Source organism: Danio rerio, chromosome 11 (assembly GCF_052040795.2).
Source record: "Danio rerio strain M-AB ecotype USA chromosome 11, GRCz13ab, whole genome shotgun sequence".
Lineage (NCBI taxonomy): Eukaryota > Metazoa > Chordata > Actinopteri > Cypriniformes > Danionidae > Danio > Danio rerio.
The window spans coordinates 11,625,948-11,650,302 of NC_141031.1; the positions used below are offsets into that span (position 1 = coordinate 11,625,948).

General features: G+C 37.0%; 2 protein-coding genes across 2 annotated transcripts in view; one reads left to right on the forward strand and one right to left on the reverse strand.

Moving 5' to 3' along the window:
• The window catches only part of pla2r1 (phospholipase A2 receptor 1), an 868,273-nt gene that overhangs the window by 263,403 nt on the left and 580,515 nt on the right, over window positions 1-24,355 (forward strand). The gene's annotated exons all lie outside the window — the stretch shown is intronic.
• Window positions 79-24,185, reverse strand: col9a1a (collagen, type IX, alpha 1a). The gene is made up of 32 exons (NM_001130624.1): window positions 24,046-24,185; window positions 23,418-23,492; window positions 23,238-23,276; window positions 23,071-23,133; window positions 21,321-21,374; window positions 21,158-21,193; window positions 20,628-20,651; window positions 20,469-20,522; window positions 20,325-20,378; window positions 20,215-20,247; window positions 17,502-17,558; window positions 17,353-17,406; window positions 17,181-17,234; window positions 16,976-17,029; window positions 16,833-16,886; window positions 16,610-16,663; window positions 15,216-15,269; window positions 15,088-15,141; window positions 14,933-14,986; window positions 14,445-14,489; window positions 12,626-12,679; window positions 12,488-12,541; window positions 12,349-12,402; window positions 10,001-10,072; window positions 9,461-9,496; window positions 7,866-7,910; window positions 7,747-7,779; window positions 2,906-3,052; window positions 2,681-2,735; window positions 2,404-2,592; window positions 452-529; window positions 79-334 (listed from the first exon to the last, which is right to left on the reverse strand). The coding sequence occupies exons 1-32, from the start codon at window positions 24,118-24,120 to the stop codon at window positions 129-131; spliced, it is 2,064 nt and encodes a 687-aa protein (NP_001124096.1). The 5' UTR covers window positions 24,121-24,185; the 3' UTR covers window positions 79-128.

Sequence of the window (24,355 nt, forward strand, 5' to 3'; positions counted from 1 at the left end):
GGAACACGAACTGAAGTTCTGCATCTACCATTGATGCAGTTATGTCTTCGTAGAGGGAGTCACTCCATTAGTCTCTCAAGTTTCCCTGCCCAGAGGCTCTGATGGGAGGCTTACTGATGGCTGTCAACTCATAGAGCGTCTGGCCCCTTCATGTTGGACTCTTTGAATGACTGTTGGCCTGCGGCTGCTTGAAGAACACACTGAGATGACTCGCAGTATCCGTTAAGGCCAGGGGGGCCGGGTGGCCCCGGCACACCTGGCATTCCAGGAACTCCTACAGGCCCTCTCTGACCATCCCGGCCATTACTGCCATACGCAGGTTTACCAGGCTCACCTGAAAGCAGGTGGAGAAACAGGCCAGCAGTCAGACATGCTATATCCCAAGATAATTTGACACACAGAGGTTAAACTAAATTATGAATACTCAATCAGTGTAGGATCTTACTCTTACCTGGGAGTCCTGGTGGTCCAGGTATACCTTTAGGTCCCACTGCTGTGGGCCCTCTGTCACCTCTATCACCCTGGTCACCTAAGTCAAGGAGAATGCAAAGCTTTAATAGTGTAAAAGGTGATTTAGGGCTCTCATGCCCAACAAAAATGAGACTTGGCACACTTCTGATACACGCCAGCAGCCACTAATTAGCGACACCTGTTCAACAGCTTGTTAATGCAATACAACAGCAATCAAACTCCAGAGGTTGTGAATCGGTTTAGTATAAGCTTGGAGATTGGGACACTGAGCAAGATAAAAACTGAAATTTATGAACAACAAGGGGTACAACGGTTCTCAAAATTCAGTTCAGTTCGATACGACGATGGGGACCGGCTTTGTATGTTTTTGATTAAACTTTATTTAAACTAAGGCCCCATTTACACTGGGGGCTTTTGAACTTTTATGAAGCATCAAATCACCGGCATATTAGCTATCAAAACATGTTTATGACTGCATAAATGTATTATTGCTTTTAAAAAAAGTCACATATTGTGCAGGTCTACTATCATACACAAATTATACTTAAGTGATCTAAAAAGTTCATATCAATAAGTTTTCTCTTTGCACCACCAGGTGGCAGTCTTTTTACTTTCATTTTGTTGGTGCAGATTGCATAAATTTTATATACATGTACATACACACACACATATATATATATATATATATATATATATATATATATATATATATATATATATATATATATATATATATATATATAGTTACAAAAACATTTACTATTTTCCAAAGTGTATATAAATACTATTGTAAGAAAATATCTGAATTCGGTACATACTTTCTGTATTATCTTTGCTTGAACTGACCCGATCCAATCCAGTTTATATGAATTGAACCTGCTACCAACCAGGTTTGAGCTACCAGAACTGTTGCTATGACAACAACTCTCCGATCAGTTTAATAACCAAATCCAGCTAATGGAGTAATCCACGTATAAAGAACAGTCTTCAGATCTCGCTGCAAAAGGGCACCCTAAAGATATGATTCTCCAAGCCAGCCACTTGCAAGGTTTGCCTAATAAAGTCATTACAAGATATATGGATTGGTATACGCGTGTTCAAAATAATACAGCTTTAAAAAATAGCGTTCTGAACAAAAGTACCACTTGGATCCTCCTGTGAAATAAGTGTCAGATGTATCCAGTCTTTAGTTACCACATTTCCACCTAACTCTTTACTACAATATGATTTAAACCAGGGGTGTCTAAACTCGGTTCTGGAGGGCCAGTGTCCTGAAGAGTAAAGCTGCGGTCACATTAGAGTTTGTGCATGGGATATTCTGTGGTGCGGTGCTGCGAAAAGGGGCAGGATTAAACAAGCTTATTAGACATTTTTAAAAGCGAGCGATTGCTCCATGTTTTAAATTTCTGTCCAGAGAGGTCATGTTTTAATCCTCGATTGTTCTAACGCAGTCAAGTGATGCGATTTTGAAGGTCAGAGTTCACCAAGCTTGAACTTTGCACTGCAGCAACCTGCGAAACTTGACGCATGACCCCGCGTTTCCGGTCTGATGCATTCGCGTGCGTATGAATGGAAGTCTATGGGAGAAAAAGCCCAGTGTGACCGCAGCTTTAAGCTTCAACTTGATTCAACACACCTGCCAAGAAGTTTAATATATCTAGTAAAAGCCTGATTAGCTGGTTTAGTGTGTTTGATTAGGGTTGGAGCTAAACTCTCCACTTGTAAAATGTGAAATTTCAGTCAATCAGTTTTACAGCTTGGTCATTTTGTGTCAAACTGAAATGTTCCTCATGAAAGCTTCCCATTCATTCCCTCTGAATTAACCAAACTGCCTGCAAAATTCACTTGATGGTGGTAAATGTGACCAAAGCAAAAATCAATGTCAGTATGTGCTGTATATAATGAATCAAACACGCTCCATTCATACTGTACCTTTGGGGCCTTTCCTCCCCAAGAGCCCTGGTGGTCCTTTGAGGCCTGGCAGCCCTCTGCTTCCGGGATGCCCAGGGAACCCATTTTCTCCAGATGAACCCGGAGGGCCAGGAGGACCAGGAGGACCTGGCAACCCAGCAATGCCCGACTCGGGCCTTGTCAGACTGGCTGCCAGCTGAGCAAGTTGTCCTATAAGGAAAAGCAAAAATCCAAACTCAATCTAACTATAAGTCAATCTTCAATTTGTAAACATCTGTTTGTACATAGAAATACTGACCATGCAAAACCCTTCTGCAGACCTGCTTGATATGTTCATCTGTTGGTGCTCGGCCCTGTGTAAAACAAACGCTTTTAGAGCACTGCAGTGAAATTCCTGATTGTCTGCCAACCATTTAATGAGTTTGTACAGCAGAATCTAATTGGAGTGACAGATATTATAAACTCTCAAGAATAAAAGCATGTGATTAAGTCTACAATAATATTATGATCAAAACAGGCTCACTGGTTTTCCTTGTGCTCCAGGCAATCCAGGGACCCCTGGGTCACCTTGCATGCCTCTTGGACCCGGCACTCCCACCGGGCCGTCGGGTCCAGATTGGCCACGTGCACCCTCTGGCCCTTTATTCCCTGGATCTCCTTGTTTTCCTGTCTGAGCAAAGCAAAACATGAACAATTTCAGATCAACGGAATTATTTTTTAGAAATATACAGAGAGCAAATTTACGAGGAAGTTTAAAAGGATTTCCTCAAGTTGTCACAACTTGTGATTATGTTGTTCTGCTTATCATAAGATCGTTGGAAGAATATTAGCAATCAAACTGTTGCTAGCCCCCAATTACCAGCATAGAAAAAGATACTATGGAACTCAATGGGGATCACATTCTTGAATATACAGCGGTTGGACAATGAAACTGAAACGCTGGCCAATTTAGTGTTGGAAATTTCATGGTCAGATTTGATTGCTAATTAAACACACACTGCTCTTACTGGTGGATTGTGCAGAGTAATAGCACAGTTTTGCTATCAGAGTTAAAAGAGGACAAAGTGTTGGTGCACGTCTTGCTCCCGCATCTGTGACCAAACCAGCAAGTCTTTGTGATGTATCAAGAACCACAGTATTCAGGGTAATGTCAGCATACCACCTAGAATGACAAACCACATCCAACAGGAGTAACTGTGGACTTAAGAGGAAGGTGTGCGAAAGGGATGTCCAGGTGATAACCCAGATTGTATCCAAAAATAGTAAAACTAAAGCTGCCCAAATCACGGCACCTCACTTTTTTTTTTTCACCAAAACTGTTCATCGGGAGCTCCACAGGGTCAGTTTACATGGCTGGGCTGCTGGAGCTAAGCCATTGGTCACTCCTGCCAATGTTAAACGTCAGTTTTAATGGTACTAGCAGTGAAAATGCCAAATGTCCAAAGTTACTTACAATTGAGCAGGCATTCAGCAATTCAACAAGAAGATGTAATACACAAAAAGAAGTGCTAATTATACAGAGGAACTTTTTGTACTCTGAGAATTTAGTGCTAGAGTAATGAGGGGGGAGTTTTTTTTAAGAGAGAGTGTTTCTACAGGTGCTTTACAGGTGGTTTCTACAGGTGAGCATACATACAAGCTCACTCACCTGTGTGAAGCATACTTCATACATGCACAATGTTTTTTTTTTTTATGTTCATTGTTTTTAAACTGCAATTTGCAACTGGTGAAAATGTGCAAACTGGTTTAATTGTCAATTAAAGTGTCAGAGACATGAAAGATTGTGTTTTTTATAGGTGGTTGACATACCATGACATTCCCTAGGCCCAAATACTTGCCACTGCCAAGGACCACCGAACCATTCTAGAGGACCATGTGCACCCCATCCAATAGTTCAAATTTGTATCCTGAAGGCAGTGCCGTGTATCAGGATGATAATGCACCAGCACAGCAAGACTGGTGACAGAGTGGTTTGATAAACATGAACGTCAAGTTGAACATCTCCCATGGCCTGCACAGTCACCAGAGCTAAATATTATTGAGCTACTTTAGGGTGTTTTAGAGGAACGATTCAGGAAACGTATTCCTCCACCAGCAAGAAGAATGCCTCAAAATCCCACTGGCCACTGTGCAGAACTTGAATCTGTCGTTCCCGAGATAAACTGATGCTGTATTGGCTGCAAAAGGAGGCCCTACGCTAGGGGTTCTCAATCTTGGTCTTGGAGGGCCAGTGTCCTGCAAAATCCAACCCCAATCAGAAACAACTGCTAGCTAATCAAGCTCTTACTGGGCTTTCTAGAAACATACTTGCAGGTGTGTTGAGGCAAGTTGGAGATAAACCCTGCAGGACACCGGACCTCCAGGACCGAGTTTGAGAACCCCTGCCCTACACCATACTAAATAATCATTGTTGTCTAAAACCAGGCATGGCGACGCAGTGGCACAGTAGGTAGTGCTGTCGCCTCACAGCAAGAAGGTTGCTGGTTCGAGCCTCGGCTCAGTTGGCGTTTCTGTGGGGAGTTTGCATGTTCTCCCTGCGTTTGCGTGGGTTTTCTCCGGGTGCTCCGGTTTCCCCCACAGTCCAAAGACATGTGGTACAGGTGAATTGGGTAGGCTAAATTGTCCATAGTGTGTGTTTGTGTGTGTGGATGTTTCCCAGAGATGGTTTGCGGCTGGAAGGGCATCTGTTGTGTAAAAATATGCTGGATAAGTTGGTGGTTCATTCCGCTGTGGCGACCCCGGATTAATAAAGAGACTAAGCTGACAAGAAAATGAATGAATAAATGAATGAATAAAACCAGGCGTTCAGTTTCAATGTCCAACCCCTGTCATAGGCAAAAGATAGAAATACTTAGACATTAGAAACAACTGGAAAGTGAGTAAATGATCACACAATTACTTATACTATATTTGGCAACACTTTATTTTAAGGTGTCCTTGTTATGCATGCTCCATGTGCTTACAACAGTAATTAAAGTGAGTTATGCAAAATTGCATGCAACTAACCCTAAAATAAACAATAACCATATTGTATATAGTAGTTAATTAAAATTAATCTATGGTAAAAATGTCTGATTTCAATGAACTAAACAGAAGATATGAACCAGACATTTTCATGTCAAAGAAGATTGAGCCTCATAACCACGCATTCCTATAACATAATCATCACGGACCAACAGCAGTTTGAAGGAGTTAACCAGCTAAAGTTTCACAAGCTGTTTCCAGTTTCTTACATAAGCTAATAAGCATAAGCTCTCATTGCTGGCTGTTCATTTGAATGTTAGTTTACTTGTAAAACATGCCACCCTTCTGGGACAGATTTTGTTATTTAAATTTAACACACATACATTGTGGTACTACATAAACATGCGTCAGAGATTGATGCAGAAGTGAAGAAACTAGTGCAGGGGTGGACTGGGACTAAAAATCAGCCCTGGCACTGTAGCCACACCAGCCCACATTAGCACACCGACACAGCTCCACCCACGGACACGCACATTCACAACTTATATTAGTGTACAGATAGTGAAATATTATAAGCAGTACCATATGTAATAGATATTTAAACATTTAATGTATGTGACTGGAACAAAAACAACCCATTTATAACAAATTTATACTTGCAATCATTTCATTCATTTTTTTTTCGGCTTAGTCCCTTTATTAATTGGGATCGCCACAGCGGAATGAAACGCCAACTTATCCAGCATATGTTTTCACAGCGGATGCCCAATTTACCTATTGCATGTGTTTGGACTTGTGAGGGTAACTGGGAGGAAACCCACGCAAATATGCAAATTCCACACAGAAACACCAACTGACCCAGCCAAGGCTCGAACCATCAACCTTCTTGCTGTGAGGCGACAGTGCTACCCACTGTGCTGCCTCCTTTCGAGACTATTACAGTTGATTTTATGCATTTGGTATGATTTTAGAGCAATTTTTTGCTTTCTCTGAACTTTTTTTTTTCTGAACCGCCTTTCCTTTTTTACGGTCCATCTCTGATAATTAGCTTGTGTTGCACTTACTGTTTGTTTGACATTCTTGCCAGATTTTGATTACGTCTACGTAACCTCTGATTGGGTCGGCCCCTCTCAAAACCAGCCGGCCATTGCCGATTGGGCCAATGCTAAAAATGTATTATTCTTACTACTACTATCATCATCATCATCATCATAATATGCACATCTTACAAGAGATAAAAGCTGCCTGCATGTAAAAACAATACTTATAAAAATAAAAAATAGCATACCGGCACACATTTTTAAAAAATAGTCCGGCCCTTCTGGCATTTGCCAGAATTGCCAGATGGCCAGTCCACCTTTGAACTGAGTAAAGTTGTTACTTTTAAGGTATTTTATACAGCACGTCTGCATCCTCATAAAATTATGGTTGGACCACTGGAGTCACGTGCACTTCTTAAATATTGTCTTTAACTTTGTTTTTTGAACTCTGAAAGTGGTGTTGGGACTGTTAATGAAGAGACAGAAACCTCTCAGATATCATTACACCTTCATTGTGTTCCAAAAGCCTGATGGGTTTGGTACAACATGAAGAATTGGAAGTAGACTGTCCTTCAACAAGCAGATAATGAGGTTTCATTTATAATCAGTGTTTGAGCAATGTCAAATGCCAAACTCAACAGTAAACTGATGCCCCATTCTGTTGCACTAAAGCTTCAGCTGTTGTAAAGAAGTAATAGATTCAATAGTGTCTAGCTGGTGATTTGCACACGCAATCTTGGACATGCAGTCTCAAGCACATGCACTTAATGAAGCAAGAGACATCACTGTGAGGGGTAGAGGTTAAATACAGATACTGTCTGTGAGTGCATGTGCAGTCAGTCTGCTGCCAGGAACTTCTCAACAGATTTGCAAAAGTGACTTTGTCACATTCAGTCTAGACCATTTCTTGTTTCATCCATTGTCAAATATATATATATATATATATATATATATATATATATATATATATATATATATATATATATATATATATATATATATATATATAGTTTTTTTTGGAAAGCTATTGACCTCATTCTTTTACATGCATGCAACCTTACTTGCTCAAGACTTCTGGCCTCAATCACTTCCGTTGATTTTTTGCTGTAAAAATGCTTGTCATGCTGCTTAATGTTGCAAACTTGTGATAATACATAAAAAATAAATATAATAAAATTAATTAGTTATTTTATTTTTATTTTAAACATTTTCATAAACACAATTGTTGGAAGAACAAGTAGTTTGACCATTTATTGCTGTTTATTATTTCTATTAATTTCCTTCATAATATAAAAATAAAGTCTCCCCTGGAGAATTCTGGAGATCTCCATACTGACATGACTTCTCAATGCAAACTCACCGATCCTTTCTCGCCTGGCTCTCCTTCATCACCCTTGGAAAATAAATAGACATGGAGTTTTAGATCAGCACTGAAGTCAGGCCTAAAATAAATAAAATATCTGAGCTGTTTTTACTTACAACATCTCCTTTGTCTCCTGGTGCTCCTTCTTCACCAGATGGCCCCTAAACAAACATGCATTACAGTGCATTCATTATAATATAGAATAAAATAGAAGTGTTTGTGATAATTTGGAAAATCAGCTGTTTTTTATTGGATAGATGGATGGATAGATCGGTGGGTGGACAGATCGATGCACAGACGGACAGACAAATAGATTAATATATTTAGAAATATTTAATGGATGGATGGATATATAGACTCTATGGCCACATTATTAGGTACGCTTGTCCAACTACTCGTTAACGCAAATTTCTAATCAGCCTCATGGCAGCAACTCAATGCATTTAGGCATGTAGACATGGTCAAGACGATTTGCTGCAGTTCAAACCGAGTATCAAAATGAGGAAGAAAGGGATTTAAGGGACTTTGAATGTGGCATGGTTGGTGCCAGATTAGCTGGTCTGGGTATTTCAGAAACTGCTGATCTGCTGGGATTTTCACACACAACCATCTCTAGGGTTTACAAAGAATGGTCAAAAAAAAGAGAAAATATCCAGTGAGCGACAGTTCTGTGGGCACAAATGCCTTGTTGATGCCAGAGGTCAGAGGAGAATGGCCAGACTGGTTCCAGATGATCGAAAGGCAACAGTAACTCAAATAACCCCTTGTTTCAACTGAGGTCTGCAGAAGAGCATCTCTGAATGCACAACATGTCCAACCTTGAGGCAGATGGACTACAGCAGCAGAAGATACAATTTGTAGAGACTCACGTTAGACAAAACTATTGGACAATGAAAGATTGGAAAAACATTGCCTGGTTTGATGAGTCTCAATTTCTGCTGCAAGATTTGGATGGTAGGGTTGCCACAGCCTACCTGAGTATTGTTGCTGACCACGTCCATCCCTTTATGACCACGGTTTACCCATCTTCTGATGGCTACTTCCAGCAGTAAAAATGCACCATGTCATAAAGCATGAATCATCATCAAGACTGGTTTCTTGGACATGACAATGAGTTCACTGTACTCAGTAACTCTACACAGTCACCAGATCTCAATCCAATAGAGCACAATTGGGATGTAGTAGAACTGGTGATTCACATCATGTACTTGCAGCTGACAAATCTGCAGCAACTGCGTGATGCTATCATGTCAATGTGGACCAAAATCTTAGAGGAATATTTAAAGTACCTTGTTGAATCTATGCCATGAAGGATTAAAGCAGTTCTGAAGGCAAAAGGGGGTCCAACCCAGTACTAGTAAGATGTACTGAATAAAGTGGTCGGTGAGTGTAGATAGATCTGTTAATAAATGATGGATGGATGGATAGATGGATAGATGGATAGATAGATAGATAGATAGATAGATAGATAGATAGATAGATAGATAGATAGATAGATAGATAGATAGATAGATAGATAGATAGATAGATAGATAGATAGATAGATAGAAACAATTGGATGAATAGAAAATTAATAGACAGACAGACAGACAGACAGACAGACAGACAGACAGACAGACAGATAGATAGATAGATAGATAGATAGATAGATAGATAGATAGATAGATAGATAGATAGATAGATAGATAGATAGATAGTCAGTCAGTCTTACTTGCTCTCCTTTAGGACCAGTAAATCCAACCGCACCCTGAAAAAAATATTTAAAAAGCTGTATTATATTATCCATATTTTGACTATGTACAATATAATGGTTTTACATGGCTGTACATCCAACCAATAACAGACCTTATTTCAAACAAATCACATGACCACCACTATACATAATTGATTCAGCAAGTAAATAAAACATTTACAATTCACCTATTTAATAGTCAAATGTATGTAAATCATGTACTCTGCATATTGTGCATATTATTATGAAAGTACATCATGCCATTCTTAACATTCACTTTAAAAAGCAGTTACTTAAAAATGTGCGAAAACACGTAACTGCTAAATTTGTACAATTATGCACATAATTCATCAACTTTATCATTTAAAGGCAACGTGTTTACTGACTTTTTAAAGTAACTGTCAACTAAGTGCTTTATTTTACAGTGTTCTAACTTTTTTATTTAATAGGTTTAATAGGTGCATTTGTATTGTGAATTGACCAGTAGACAGAAACACGTTCTGCTTTCAGAAATCTTACCCTGTCGCCTTTTTGTCCAATGAATCCAGCAGGCCCTGGAAGACCAGGAAGCCCGGGATCCCCTTTAGATCCCTGTGGAATACATCGACACACAGAAGCCCATAAATAAATAAATACAAACTCAAGAACACTACGCGACCTGTGTCTGTAGCTGTCTCACAAACCACATCTGCACTAAAACACACACACAGTTTCCAGGGCACATTAAGGTGTGTGGATAAACGCGGATTTCGATCGAGTCTGGTGCCCTTCATTGGCTGCTTGAAGAAATTCCTGAAAGACAGAGGGTTCATTCAGGCCCTCGCCCTGCTCTGAATATCCCCTTACCAAAGAAAATACCCCCAGCTACTAGGCCTCAGTAACAACAGGCTATTCATGCTCCTACCAGCCGATTACTGTACTAAAGCTCATCGTGGCTTTCTAAGGAGATTCTATCACAGTTTAGTGCACTATTAAGCTCTTTGGTACAGCAGTAAACACACAGGACATGAATCTGAGAGCTAATAGAAAGAGGAACAAGTTTGTGATTGTGTTTAGCTTGTTTGTTTCCTTGTGACGACATCTAGGCAGTTAAATTGTTTTAACCAGGGCTTCAGTTTTAGAATTTGGGCTCTTTAGATGTTCATAACGTGTTGTTTAAGACTAGTTGAAGGAAAATATCCTTATGTGTCTAAATTGCATTTCTGTCTATTTGTGCCAACGCACATCTTTACATGCCAGTTATTCTCTAAAACTTTACATTTACATTTAAAAAAAAGATGTTTGCTTGTATATAATATTCTTGATTTATTACTAAACTATTGAAACTTTTCTGGTGTTTAATTGATGTTCTCTGATTTATGGAAGAATGAGTAGTAAAAACCTCTGTAAAACATTTGAATTTAATGTGTATTTAATCTTTAATTTTTAGACATGGTTAACATCCCAATGCCCAACTGTTTGTTTCACAAACTGAATGGATTTTAATTAACATTTTTGCTTAATTAAACTAGCAAAACATGTCTTCAAAACAGCCATCACAATTAAAATTGTAATCTTGTTTAATGTGAAGATATTTAACAGGAATATTGTCTAGATCACAGGTGTCAAACTCAGGCCGCAGCTCTGCACAGTTTAGTTCCAATCCTAATTAAACACACCTGATCAAACTAATTGAGTCCTTCAGGCTTGTTTGAAACCTACAGGTAAGTGTGTTGGAGCAGGGTTGGAACTAAACTGTGCAGGGCTTCGGCCCTCCAGGAATTGAGTTTGACACCCCTGGTCTAGATCAAGATTGTAAAACACACAAAGACATCGAAATTTACTAAGTCACCTTTCATTCTTGTGGACGTTTGCATGTGAAGGCAAAAAGACAATAATAATAAAATTTTTACCTATGAGAGTGTGGACAGATCTTATCCTTTAAATGTCTGTTGGAATCCATTTTCATGTGTCTTATTTTTTTCTTTTTTAAGTTAAAGTTACTTAAGTTCAATGATTTGGTTAAATTTGAAACAGCACAATTTATGCTTAGGAATAAATTACTTCTGAAATATATGCAAAAGGTTTTTGAAGAAAGACATGGGGGATATTATCTGAGAGAAGAACAAAATTTCAGGAAGTTGAAAACAAGGACAACTTTAAAAGGTTTGTGTATGTCTGCCTTTGGTGTAAAATTATTGAACAGTCTAGATCAGACTCAAACAATGTCAGAATAATAATCAATTTAAAAAGTTGTGTATATATATATATATATATATATATATATATATATATATATATATATATATATATATATAATTAAAGGAATATAATGATGAATGTGACTGAAAAAGGATAAAATGAGAAAAGTATGATGACATTTTAATTAATGGCTATTTGCAGTACTATGTTTTTTTTTGGGGGGGGGGGGTGTCTTACAAAATGTAAATGTACAAATGGAATCAAACATATAATTTGTCAAAGTTACAAAAAGGATAAAATATGTCTCATGTAAAAAGAAGAGATAAGTAAAAGAAGAAATAAGTTTAATTAACAGACGAATGATGGATGTGGTAATGTGGCGGGAAAATAATAAGCTTCATTTTACTCCATTTTCGACCATGTTGAAATGTTTTTTTTTTTTGTTAATGATATTTTATGTATGATATTTCTGTTGGAAAATAAATAAATCAAATCAAATCTTTTAGTCAATGTTTTCTCTTTCTCTTTTATCCATCCTTCAACTTTCTCTGTACATTGTTTTTCTTTTTCCAGCTCTAGGCTGATCTCAGTCCCCATGAAGCTTTTCCTAGGAGTGTTGTTATTTTCTAAAGGTGTCCTATAGCATCTTGTACAGTGTATAATGAATTGTTTAATAAATAACTCACCCTTGCACCTGGAAGGCCTGCAGGCCCATCAGGACCTCTTGCTCCTCTTTCACCCTGGAGAAAAAAAATTTGAAAAAAGATTATAGAAGTGACACATTTCTACACATGAGGCTACGTGAATTAGCGGAATTATACTCACTGGCCCACCTCTTGGTCCAACTGGTCCCACCTCCCCCTGCTCACCACGTTCACCCTGAAATCAAATGATGAGAATAAATGTTTCTTCATCCACATGCTCCTGTAGGTTCCAGTGAACACTTAAATAATTGTCACTCACTGTCTTTCCATTATTTCCAATTGGACCTGCTACACCTGGATCACCAGTACTTCCCTGAAGCAAATACAAACAGATTAGATTCACAATTACAAAAGTTTATAATTTATACATGAATATATGCATTTTTATTAAGAATTATATATAACCCCAAATCTGAAAAAGTTAGGACAGTATGGAAAACGCAAATAAAAAAAGAAAGTAGTGCTTTCCAAGTTTACTTTGACTTGTATTTCATTGCAGACAATGAGAATGCAAAACCTTTCATGTTTTGTCTGCTCAACATCATTTCATTTGTAAAAATACAACCTTTCCTTTCAAAAGTTAGGACAGGAGCCATTTAGGGCTAGTCATCGGGTAAATTGGTTAAACAATGATCTGATTTGAAACAGGTGATTGTAATTATGATTTGGTACAAAAACAGCATCCAGGAAAAGTCTAGTCCGTTAGGAAAAAAGATGGACAGAGGATCGCCAAACTTCCCAACAAATATGTAAGAAAGTTATTGAAATATTTAAAAACATTGTGTTTGTCAACGAAAGGAAGACATTTGGATATTTCACCATAATTAAAAGAATCTGGAGGAATTTCAGTGCGTAAAGAACAAGGAGGTAAGCCTATGCTGAACGGCCGTGATCTCCGATCCCTCACTGCATCAAGAATAGTCATTCATCTATAAGCGATATCACCTCATGGGCTCAGGACTACTTTGGCAAACCTTTGTCAAGTACCACAATATGCAGTTACATCTACAAATGCTAGTTAAAACTTTACTGTGTCAAAAGGAAGCCCTGTGTTAACAGTGTCCAGAAGCGACTTCTCTGGGCTCTGAGGCATCTAGGGTGGATAATCACACAGTGGAAATGTGTACTGTGGTCACATGATTCAGTGTTTTGTGTATTTTTCTGGAAGAAAAATGTACACTGTGTGCTTCCAACCAAAGAAGAAAAGGATCATCCTGACTGTTACTAGCAACCGGTCCAGAAGCCATGGTCTGTCATGGTTTGGGGTTCTGTCAGTGGTAACTTGCACTTCTGTGCACCATTAATGCTGAAAAGTATATAGAAATTTTGGTGCACAATATGCTTCCCTCAAGAACACATCTTTTCCAGGGACGCCCATGCATATTTCACAAGACAATGATAAACACATTCTGCACACATTACAAAGTCCTGGCTGGAGAGGAAGAGGATACAGGTACTTGACTGACCTGACTGCAGTCCCGACCTGTCTCCAATAGAAAATGTGTGGTGCATTTTGGAGTGCAAAATGTGACAACGAAGACCCATACGTACTGTTGCGCACCTTAAGACTTGTATGCAGAAAAAATTGGGAAAATATTACTTTATCATTTGGTGTCTTCAATCTACTTTTTTTTTCATTTTTACTAGTGTTTTCCCTACTTTTTTGATTTGGGGTTGTATGCAAAATTTTGTTTTGCTTTTGATATTTTTATTGATTTGCTTTGCAAACTACATTTATATAAAACAAAAACAGCAAAAAATAAAATAGTGGTTTTCCATTTTGATGTATTGCAAATTGTAATTCATTTCTGTAATTACATGTCTGATTCAGCTATTACTTCCATCTTCAGCTTAACATGATCCTCATATGTTAGTACCAGTGTAAACGCCTTTAACATTATTTTTGATTTATTTATTGGTGAATGAAAACATTAATTTCATCATTTTAAAAGTTTTTTCACTCTTGTTAGGGTATCCAGTAATTTATTTTAAAAAGTAATCTATCTTTAATAAATTAATTTAAATAATAGCAGACAATAGAAGACGTACTCCAAACAATTTACACTTGAATTACCTACTTTTAGACCCATGTGGCCTTTTGCTCCTGAAATGCCAGGCAGACCCTGCAAAAGAAAAGAAAATATGAAAAAAATGCTAGCCAATCCCAGCTATCTCAAAAGCAGATATGACCGCGTACTGCCATTTTTAAGTAACTTCTGATGGTAAGCTTAAAACTGCGTTGTTGAGAGAAAAACACAGATTAATCAAAATGGTTTTAAAATGCAGCAGTTAGCCCTAAACACAATGCTTACATATAAGCATCTACTTTGCTTCCCCTCACTCAATAAATCCAACAGAACTGAGCTAAACAAACACCTAGATGTCTGTTATTTGCCACAAATACAAATGTGCAGCTTTATGCATATGTTTTATTTACTTAACACTAATTACACAATTAAGTCATCAAAGTCACTAATAAATTGCTGTTTGTTTACATCATAAAACATGTCATGTTCCAAAAGATACAGTAACTGAATTTCAGCCAATGGTCAAAGGTCATACGCACTGGAAATCCCTGAAGTCCAGCATCCCCAGGAGAGCCAACTTTTCCAGGAAGACCCTAAAACAACAACAGACATACGCAAACAACAACTTGAAATAAGAAAGAGACAAACAGTAGGGTAAAAAATAGGTTTGCTATGCATGGATTAAAGTCATTACCTTTACTCCAGGCAGTCCTGGAATACCATCACGAGCATCAACTGCAGGCAAACCCTACACCACAAAAATGGTCCTTAAAAAATACTATTTAATGATTTAGTAAGTTACTTTAGGATAGGGTCACTTACAGCGTCTCCTTTTGGTCCAGGTAAACCCGGAAGTCCTTGCAACCCTTCAGGTCCCTTTAAAGAAGAAGCTATATTAGCTAAATTAGGTTGTGGTAAAAGGTATTACAATTTTTGGAAAGGTCATTGTCTTGCTGATGTTTTAATGTCTCATATTGTATATGTCATACAGAACTTTTTAAAACACAGTATTCACCTTTTGTGTTACATAGAAACTGGGAATGATTTTAGTTGTAGGAACACCTTCTAGGGTATAATCCAGCACAATTGGAACTACAGCAACTAACTTGTACGCTGACTGGCGAATACATGACAGTGTTTCTCAATTATGTTCCTGGAGGACCACCAGCTCTGCAATTTTTCCTTGTCTTCTTAACCTAAAACACCTGATTCAGATCATCAGTTCATTAGCCGAGACTGAAAGACCTGTAATGGGTGTGACAGACAAAGGTACAAAACATGCAGTGTTGGTGGTCCTCTAGGAGAGTGATTGAGAAACACTGCCCAATGAAACTAAGGTACAGTATTTTAAAGTATTACAATAAATTAAAAATCATTGTGTCCTCCATAATCCAGTTGTTGATTTTGTTTAATGTATTGCTTCAGGCCGCTACTGATAGAATAAATACAACATGAATGATCCAAGGGGGAAATAGTTCTCTGTGAACCAGGTTTAATGGCTAATTCCTAAAACTGAATTTCTGTCAGCACCTGTATTATTGTGTGCTGTGTGTCTGCATGTAACTTTGGGGCATCCCGACTCTCCCAAGTTTAAATCTCAACTTGCAGACCTTTTCCGATCCTTTCTCTATCACATTAAATAAACATTTTTAAAAAGTTGTTCCTATAACTATCTGGTGTAAAAGACTCTTAGTGTTTTGTTCCTATGCTTAAAGTGGCTTTGAGGGTTTTATTTTTATTTAAACTGAACCTGCATCAAGGTAGAGTGTGTCAAGGTTAAGAATCTCAAAATACCATTTTTAAAAACCTGAATGTTGGTTGGCACCAAGAGACTACTGGTTAGTGTGCCGACATATAGCGCAACTGTGCTGCGAGCATCCCGAGTTCGAGTCCTGACACACAGACCTTTTCCTGATCCCATGTTCTGTCCTGTTCCCCTACTTGACTTCCTGTCAAAATCCACTGCACTACCATAATATACAATCTCATTGCATCTAAAACAAATCTTAAAAAGTGTCTCTGATTGTTGCGTAAGCACATTTTAAGATTTATTTTGTGCAAGCACAGATAGAAATACATTTTTTGCTTTGTTTCTCTTGCATATTATAGCCAAATTTTGTTTATTATAGAGGTTTGTGTGCTTCAAGTTCCTGTTCCTTGTTCTGTGTACTTTACTTCTTGTTTAGTTTGTTTATTATTAAAACACCTGAACTTACCTGAGACCCTTTTGGTCCAGTTTCACCATATTTTCCTCTTTGGCCTTGATCACCCTAAAAATATAAAATAATATAAGTCTACAGGTTTTATAGTCATTTTTTATAATGAAAAGCCCTGTAAAGATTATAAACAAATGTTTGTGGATGAATGCCAAGAATACTGATTCAACCTTGTAGTGACTTTTAAGGTAAATTATATTTTAATTAGGATTTTCTGACTTACAGGAGCACCTTGAATACCCTGAGGACCCAGGTCTCCAACATTCCCACGAGGTCCCTAATGGAGAATAAAATCAATTGGTCATTTTAAACCTTGTCCTTAATTCTTCATTATTGATTAAGACAATAAGATATTTGGACAATCACCCTGTCCCCTTTAGGGCCCATCAATCCTGTAATTCCTCTGAGACCCTGCTTACCCTATATAGTAAATAGTAAAACAACAACACAAAGAAATGCTGAGTGACAGCACACTAAACATGAATATAAATGTGAATAATCATCATTTAACCATACAAAATAAGTTATTTAAAATGCAATATAAAAAACATTAGATATTATTGTCCTTTACAGGTAGTCCTTGTGTTCCCTGTTCTCCAGTTCGTCCCTGGTCTCCTTCTTCACCCTGTGAAGGAAAAGACAACTAAATTACACACTCATGATTTTTGCACCTTATCTACTTTGGGTTGCTTTGGGGCTATGATCCCAATTTTCACACAAAGTTTGACTTCCGCAACTGTCACCTTATGTCCTTGCCTTCCTGGTTCTCCTGATTCACCTTTGACACCTTTGTGGCCCTAAGAATGAAACATCAGAAAAAAAGCTGTTTAAACATCGACGTGTGTTAGCTAGAAATGTGAATTCGCTGGATTGAATATCATTCAAGGGTTACCTTCATGCCTGGAAGACCTGTGTATCCATGCAGGCCAGAAGTGCAGGAATTTGGACACTGAAAAATATAATAAGGACAAAATAATTAGTAGGAATATTGATATATACAGTGATTCTTCATGTAAGATTCAGAACCCTACTTGAAACACTCAAATATATATTCAGAAAATAATCCAAATAATTAAAAACAACCTGCTGAAATAAAGATATAGAGATCTTTCAAGTGGGGTTTGACATGAAGTGTGATTTTGCAGATGTTTTGAAATAGTGTGTGATGGTGATCATATTTTAACTTTAAAACACTAGCTTTGGATTTGCTAACAGCACATTGACTAAAAGTAAAAACTCTGAATTTGTGAAAATAATAACAATGCATTGTGTCTTATTTGAAATTCTCAACCATTAACTTTATCCATCTATAATAACCAGCTATAATTAAGTGAAGTTCATTCATAAACTAATTTCGAGAGGATCACGTGATTATGATTGAACACGGCTGGTTATGCATTAGCATGCATGATTCACCAATCAGGCCATCCCTAACCCACTATAAAGAGCCAGAGTTTTTCACTAGTCATCTTCGATTTGAAGAATCCCCCCTTCCACCCCTACCTCTTCACCTTTCCCTCCATAAGGCGGCACTGTGGCCCAGTGGTTAGCACTGTTGCCTCACAGCAAGAATGCCACCGGTTCTAGTCCTTAACTGGCCTGCGGTCGTTTCTGTGCGTAGTTTTGCATGTTCTTCTCGTGCTCACGTGGGTTTTCCCCGGGTCCTCCGGTTTCCTCCCACATTCCAAAAACATGCACAACAAGTGAATTGATCAATCTAAATTTTGCACTACAGTCAATCTCTCAACCTGTAGCATATCTTTTCATAGCTTTCAAATTTTTAGTCATCTGTTTTTAGCAAGGGGGAGTTGTCGAGATCTGCCTGAGCTCAAGGCTCCCCTCTCGCCCTGCAAACGGGAGGGAGCCCAGGGCTCAAGGACCTTTCGAGCTCAGGGCTGCTAAGTGTGAACTCTTGAAACATTTGTTTTAAAAAACCATCAGTTGTTATCTATAAAATGGTTGGTGTATGTAAAGTCCTTAAGAAAATAAGAGTGTGTAAGTATATATTAACAGGGTTTCTGCAGGTTTCATCAAGTCAAATTTAATACTTTTTAAAATCTTAAAAATCTTTAAAGACCATTACGACTGAAATTTTTGACATTTTAACAAAGTTAAACACTAAGGATTTTTTAATGGCCCGGCATTATCATTAGGAGTCATATAATTGCTATATATATATATATATATATATATATATATATATATATATATATATATATATATATATATATATATATATATATATATATATATATATATATATATAATTTCCCTGATTAGGCAATTTAATAAGGAATTTGCTGAAAACTTAAATAAAAAAATAAGGTTTTACTAAGATATATAGTTGGTCATTGGATGGATGTGAGCCAGATTGAGTAGCTTTATTTGGACAAAGCTAAATTTAGACCTGTTTAAAATGATTAAAGACCTCCAACACGATATTTCACTGAACTTATGACTTTTCAAGGCCTAAAATTTTGTTTTTAAAATTTAAGACATTTGAAGACTTATTCCCCCGGTTTCACAAACAAGGTTAAAGGCTAGTCAAGATTAAATTGCATGTTTGAGCTGTCTCAACTCAAAATAACTTGCGGGGAGATGTCTTAAAATACGTTAGTATCATATTTTTTTGTCTCCAGGTGCACACCAGTCATATATTTTTCTATGGTCATTTTATAAATGTGGCTTAAAGAGCCTAAATTATCTAAGGCCTAGTCCTGGCTTGATCTAAGCGCTGTTTGTGAAACTGGGCCTTTAAGACCCAGCGGGAAACTAAGTATGGATTTTATATAATATTTAAATAGTATGCATATGAGAGCAATAAACCTTTACAATTTAAACAATTTGTAAAAATCAGTCAAATACATTCGTTCATTTTCTTTTTGGCTTAGTCCCTTTATCAATCTGAGGTCGCCACAGCGGAATAAACCGCAAACTTATCCAGCAAATGTTTTACGTAGCGGATGCCCTTCCAGCCACAACCCAACACTGGGAAACACCCATACACTCTTGCATTCACGTACACACACACTACGGCCAATTTGGCATATTCAATCACCCTGTAGCACATGTCTTTGGACTGTGGTGGGAACCTTAGCACCCGGAGGAAATCCACGTGAACGGGGAGAACATGCAAACTCCACACAAAAATTCCAACTGACCCAGCCAAGGTTCGAACCAGCGACCTTCTTGCTGTGAGGCAACAGTGCTAACCACTTTAAGCTCTCTTGTCCTTGAAAATCTTTTAAGAATTATTGTGGTTGTTTAAAATATTTTTAATGCAATTTTGATTTCAAATCCATAGTCAACAGTACTGTTTTTTCTGTTTTATTAAATACCAAAAAATGTAATATTCAGGCTACACAAGCACAGCATTCCCCAGCAAACACAACTGTCTGAACAAGTGTTTGTTGTTGTTGTTGTTGTTTTTGAGAAGTAAAATTATGAAAATTAACATTGTACACACTCAGCTCAAACAGATTTACATTTTAAATATGTGTTGTGATTTATATCATTTTGCTAAGTTTTTGATTGCATGTAAGCTGAGAAGTGAATGCCAGATTTAGAGCAAAAGGTAACCAGATATGATATACAAAAATACATACCAGCTCCTTACCATCCCAGACTCCAGGAGGGCCCTATGAATAAAAGAAATATAATTGAACACTCTTTTTTCATCATCAGTGAATGCACATATAAGTAAAAAAATATTTACTCTGGGTCCAGGCAGTCCTTGATCACCAACAGGACCTCTCACTCCACGGCTTCCCTTTAAAACAGAACCAGAAACCACTTTTATTTTATTATATTTCATTTGATTATTATTGTTTGAATTGCATAATGGAATGACATCACATACTGGAGGTCCAACTTTTCCCATCTCACCAGGTAAACCATCATCTCCATCAGCACCCTTCACAACAGAAAAGAAAACAATTCAAGAATTGATATCAGAAATAAGACAACAAAAGGCCTTATTAAAAACAAATAAAGATCGAATATAGGACTGTGCACTCACAGCTTCACCATCCTCTCCAACACCCTGTTAAAAAAGTAACAGTTGCAGTTATAAGAAATAAGCAAGTAGGTCATAAACCTGATCTTGATCCAATAACTTACTGTTTGCAACTGTTTAAAGCATTTACAACCATACAATAAAAGGAAGTCTCTCTTCAAATGTACATCTTTACATAGTAACAAACTAATGGAATAGAAAGTATTAACATATTAAAAGGAGAGTTCACTCAAAAAATGTATTCTCATTAATTCACACTCAAGTGGTTCAAAACTTTTATGAGTTCCCTTCTTCTGTTCAACACACAAGAATATATTTGTAAGAATATTGAAAAGCTGTAACCATTGACTTCTTTATTAATTTTTGTTCCTGCTTTGAATATTAACGTGTGCTGACTTCCAACATTCTTCAATCTTGTGTCCAACATTAGAAGGAAACTCATAAATGTTTAGAACCACTTGCGTGTGATTAAATGGTCAAGAAATTGGGTGAACTGACTGAAATTTTTAAATCTGAAGGATTGATGTACTTACAGCGGCTCCTCTCAGTCCCGGCTCGCCAGGTTCACCCTAATAAAGAATAAACGTCAGATCACGACATCTTTTCATATGAACTTAATTAGAATTTAATGAAGCATCTAGTACTTTGTTTCAAATGTTTATGTGTGTTTTCACTTATTGTGAGGTGGAAACTTACTTTCTGTCCAGTAGGGCCAACAGGGCCAGGAGCACCACGGGGCCCAGTCAAACCCTAAAAATTTAAATCATTTATGAGCATCAACTTTCATTGTAGATCAGTGTTTCTCAACCACATTCCTGGAGGACCACAAGCACATTTTTCATGTCTCCTTAACCAAACACACCTGATTCAGATCATCAGTTCATTAGGAGAGACTAAAAGACCTGTAATGGGTGTGACAGACAAAGAAGATGACCAAAACATGCAGTGTTGGTGGTCCTCCAGGAACGTGGTTGAGAAACACTGATGTAGATCATATACAAGCATGTTACTGATGGACTTCAGTGGTAATTATTTATCAGTATGTCTAATATAGACAAATATATTTCAATATATGTTATTTAATGTGTTTTTTTTTCAATGAACTGAGACACAAAAAAAAGAAAAAAAGATTTCTTTAAACTAATCAGAAATGCACTAATCACCTGACCTTAACAAGAAGCAAGCCCCACCCATTTTTTTTTTTAATATATGTATAGTAGACCCCTAAAAATGCCTGTTATAGACTTTAATATGGGGAACAAAAAACATTCGTCCAAATGAACTTCGACCGAAATTGTTTATTTTTTTTTATCATTTTGCATAAAGTATTTCGATTTGCTAAAAACAGCAAATGTATAAACAACTTACAATAAATATTACTTTTTATTACTAATTTAGTATTATTAATTGATTTATCTTACCGAGTTATGCTAATGTGCTAATTCAAATGCTAAAAGTACAACAATGTAAAATCTTTATGTACACTGTCAACAATAAATTCGTAAAATGTATGGTAAAAAAACAGCAGCTGAGGTTGCCAGTATTTTACCTTTAAAAATACGGAACAAACCGTAAAAAATAATTACTCATTTTTACAGTGAACTACCGTATTTTATTAATTTATAGATGTAATATGTCTGTATTTTGAATTAACAACATCTACACATCTTTTGATACACAGATAGACACGTTAACACAGCCATATGGAGGTGGTGATGAAAAAGTTACATAATAAACCAATGCTCATCACAAACAAGCAGAAAAGTGTAAGAGTGAATAGAAATGTGCTCAGTGTCATTCACAAAGCTACTAAACACCAGTATGGTAATATACATAAAACTGTTAACCAGGTAACAGATTTTTACTGTTGCATTTTAACAGTTTTTTACCATTAAAATCACGACCATTTTTTACAGTGTATTGTTGATTAAGTATACTCACATTTTTGCATGATTATGCTAAGCTAACATAAAAAGACAACACTACGATTATACATAAAAAAGTACATTACTTAATCATAAAGTCTCTGAAAAGAGAATTAATATCTATCTTATGCTTAATTCAACATATCGGGTTTATTTACATTTTTTTAAGTATTTGTTTGTTTTATAACACTTGCAAAACTAGCAAGCTAAAAGCTCAAATGAGCCAGAAAGCAGTTGGTGTACTTCAGTTTAACACTTAGTTCCATCAGTGGTCCTATACACAGCTCGGCTCCTGTGGCGTCGTCCTTATACAAAAAGGCCTCTGTCTCTATCAGGAAGCCAATATGGGGCTCTCTCTGCTACCGCTTTCCTCCCTTTTTTTCATCAAGATGTTTTTTTTTTCATTTACATGCCTCCACTCGCAGTCTCTGATGCTCCAAGTGAAAAAGCTGATTTTGTCTTGTTTTCCAGACCTTTTTAAACTACAACAAAATAATAGTAATAATAAAAACAAGACTCACATCTGCTCCAGGTTTTCCTGGAAGGCCATTTAACCCATTTCTGCCATTGTCTCCGTCAAGGCCCTGTCAAATTCATCAGAGAAATAGATTAATGGATTTCATTTTAAATATGTAGAAATTATTATTATTATTATTATTATTATTATTACTTAATACTTAATACTTACTGGGGGACCAACTGGGCCGGGGCCAGGTCCTCTTTCACCCTGAAATTACACATTATAAAAAATAAATTACTCAATTAAAATATATAACTTTAGTGCTAAAAACATTGAGTAAAGATTGTACACAGACATTTACATTAATATTTCTGAAAATCCAAATAAAATGAACAATGTGTGACTCACATCAATGCCATCTACACCAGGAAATCCAGGAAGCCCTGGAGGTCCAGGCAGCCCTCTCGGACCAACTGGCCCCCTCTAAAAAAACAAATAAATAATAATTTTTAAAAACTATCGCTTGTTCAGAATTGATCCTATAGTTCGATAGCCCAAAAACAATGTAGTCTTTGTATGTCTGTCCACTGATGCTGTTGTTAGAGGAATAACACTAGGTCTCCTCTTACTTTGATAAAGTGATAACAGCTGTGCCCACCTGGATCAGATTAGTGGAAAAAAAAATTACTTCCATATGTCACAAGTTCTGACTCTCAATTACTCACAAATACTGTAGTTAATGAAGAATACTGACCACCAGTCAGTATTACAATTTAGAAGTGTATAATGTATTTTTAAAATGATTTGTAATTTATATATAGGCTATATTTTAATAAAACCACATAAAAACACATTTATTTGCGTCAGTATATTGTGTATTTTATTTCTTTGCCTCTATATTGTAGATTTAAGATATTTAGATGACCCAATTCATTGGCAGAAAATAAAAACCGTTCATCTAACCACATAAGACCCAATTCATTAGCAGAAAATACACACAGTTTATCTGTACGACAAAAAAATCCTTGTTTCTTACCTGTGCGGAGATGATGAGGACTAACTGAAGTAAAATCAATAGAAGGGACGCGCGGAGAGTCCCGGCGTGCGCCATGGTCACCCCGATGACTTAAAGATGGCAATATAGTCCTTTTTAGGAGATTTGTTGGGGGTTCTCGGGTTTTCTGGTAATATTCCCCCAACTAAATCTCCTCACAAACTACCAGTCTCTCGGTGGAGTATTGAAATATATGTTTATTCATGAGCCGTGCAGAGAACTAGAATCTGATTGGATGGGAGTTCTGAGGTTGCACAAAATGGGCGTTGCTCTAGCTCAGGGTACCTGCTTT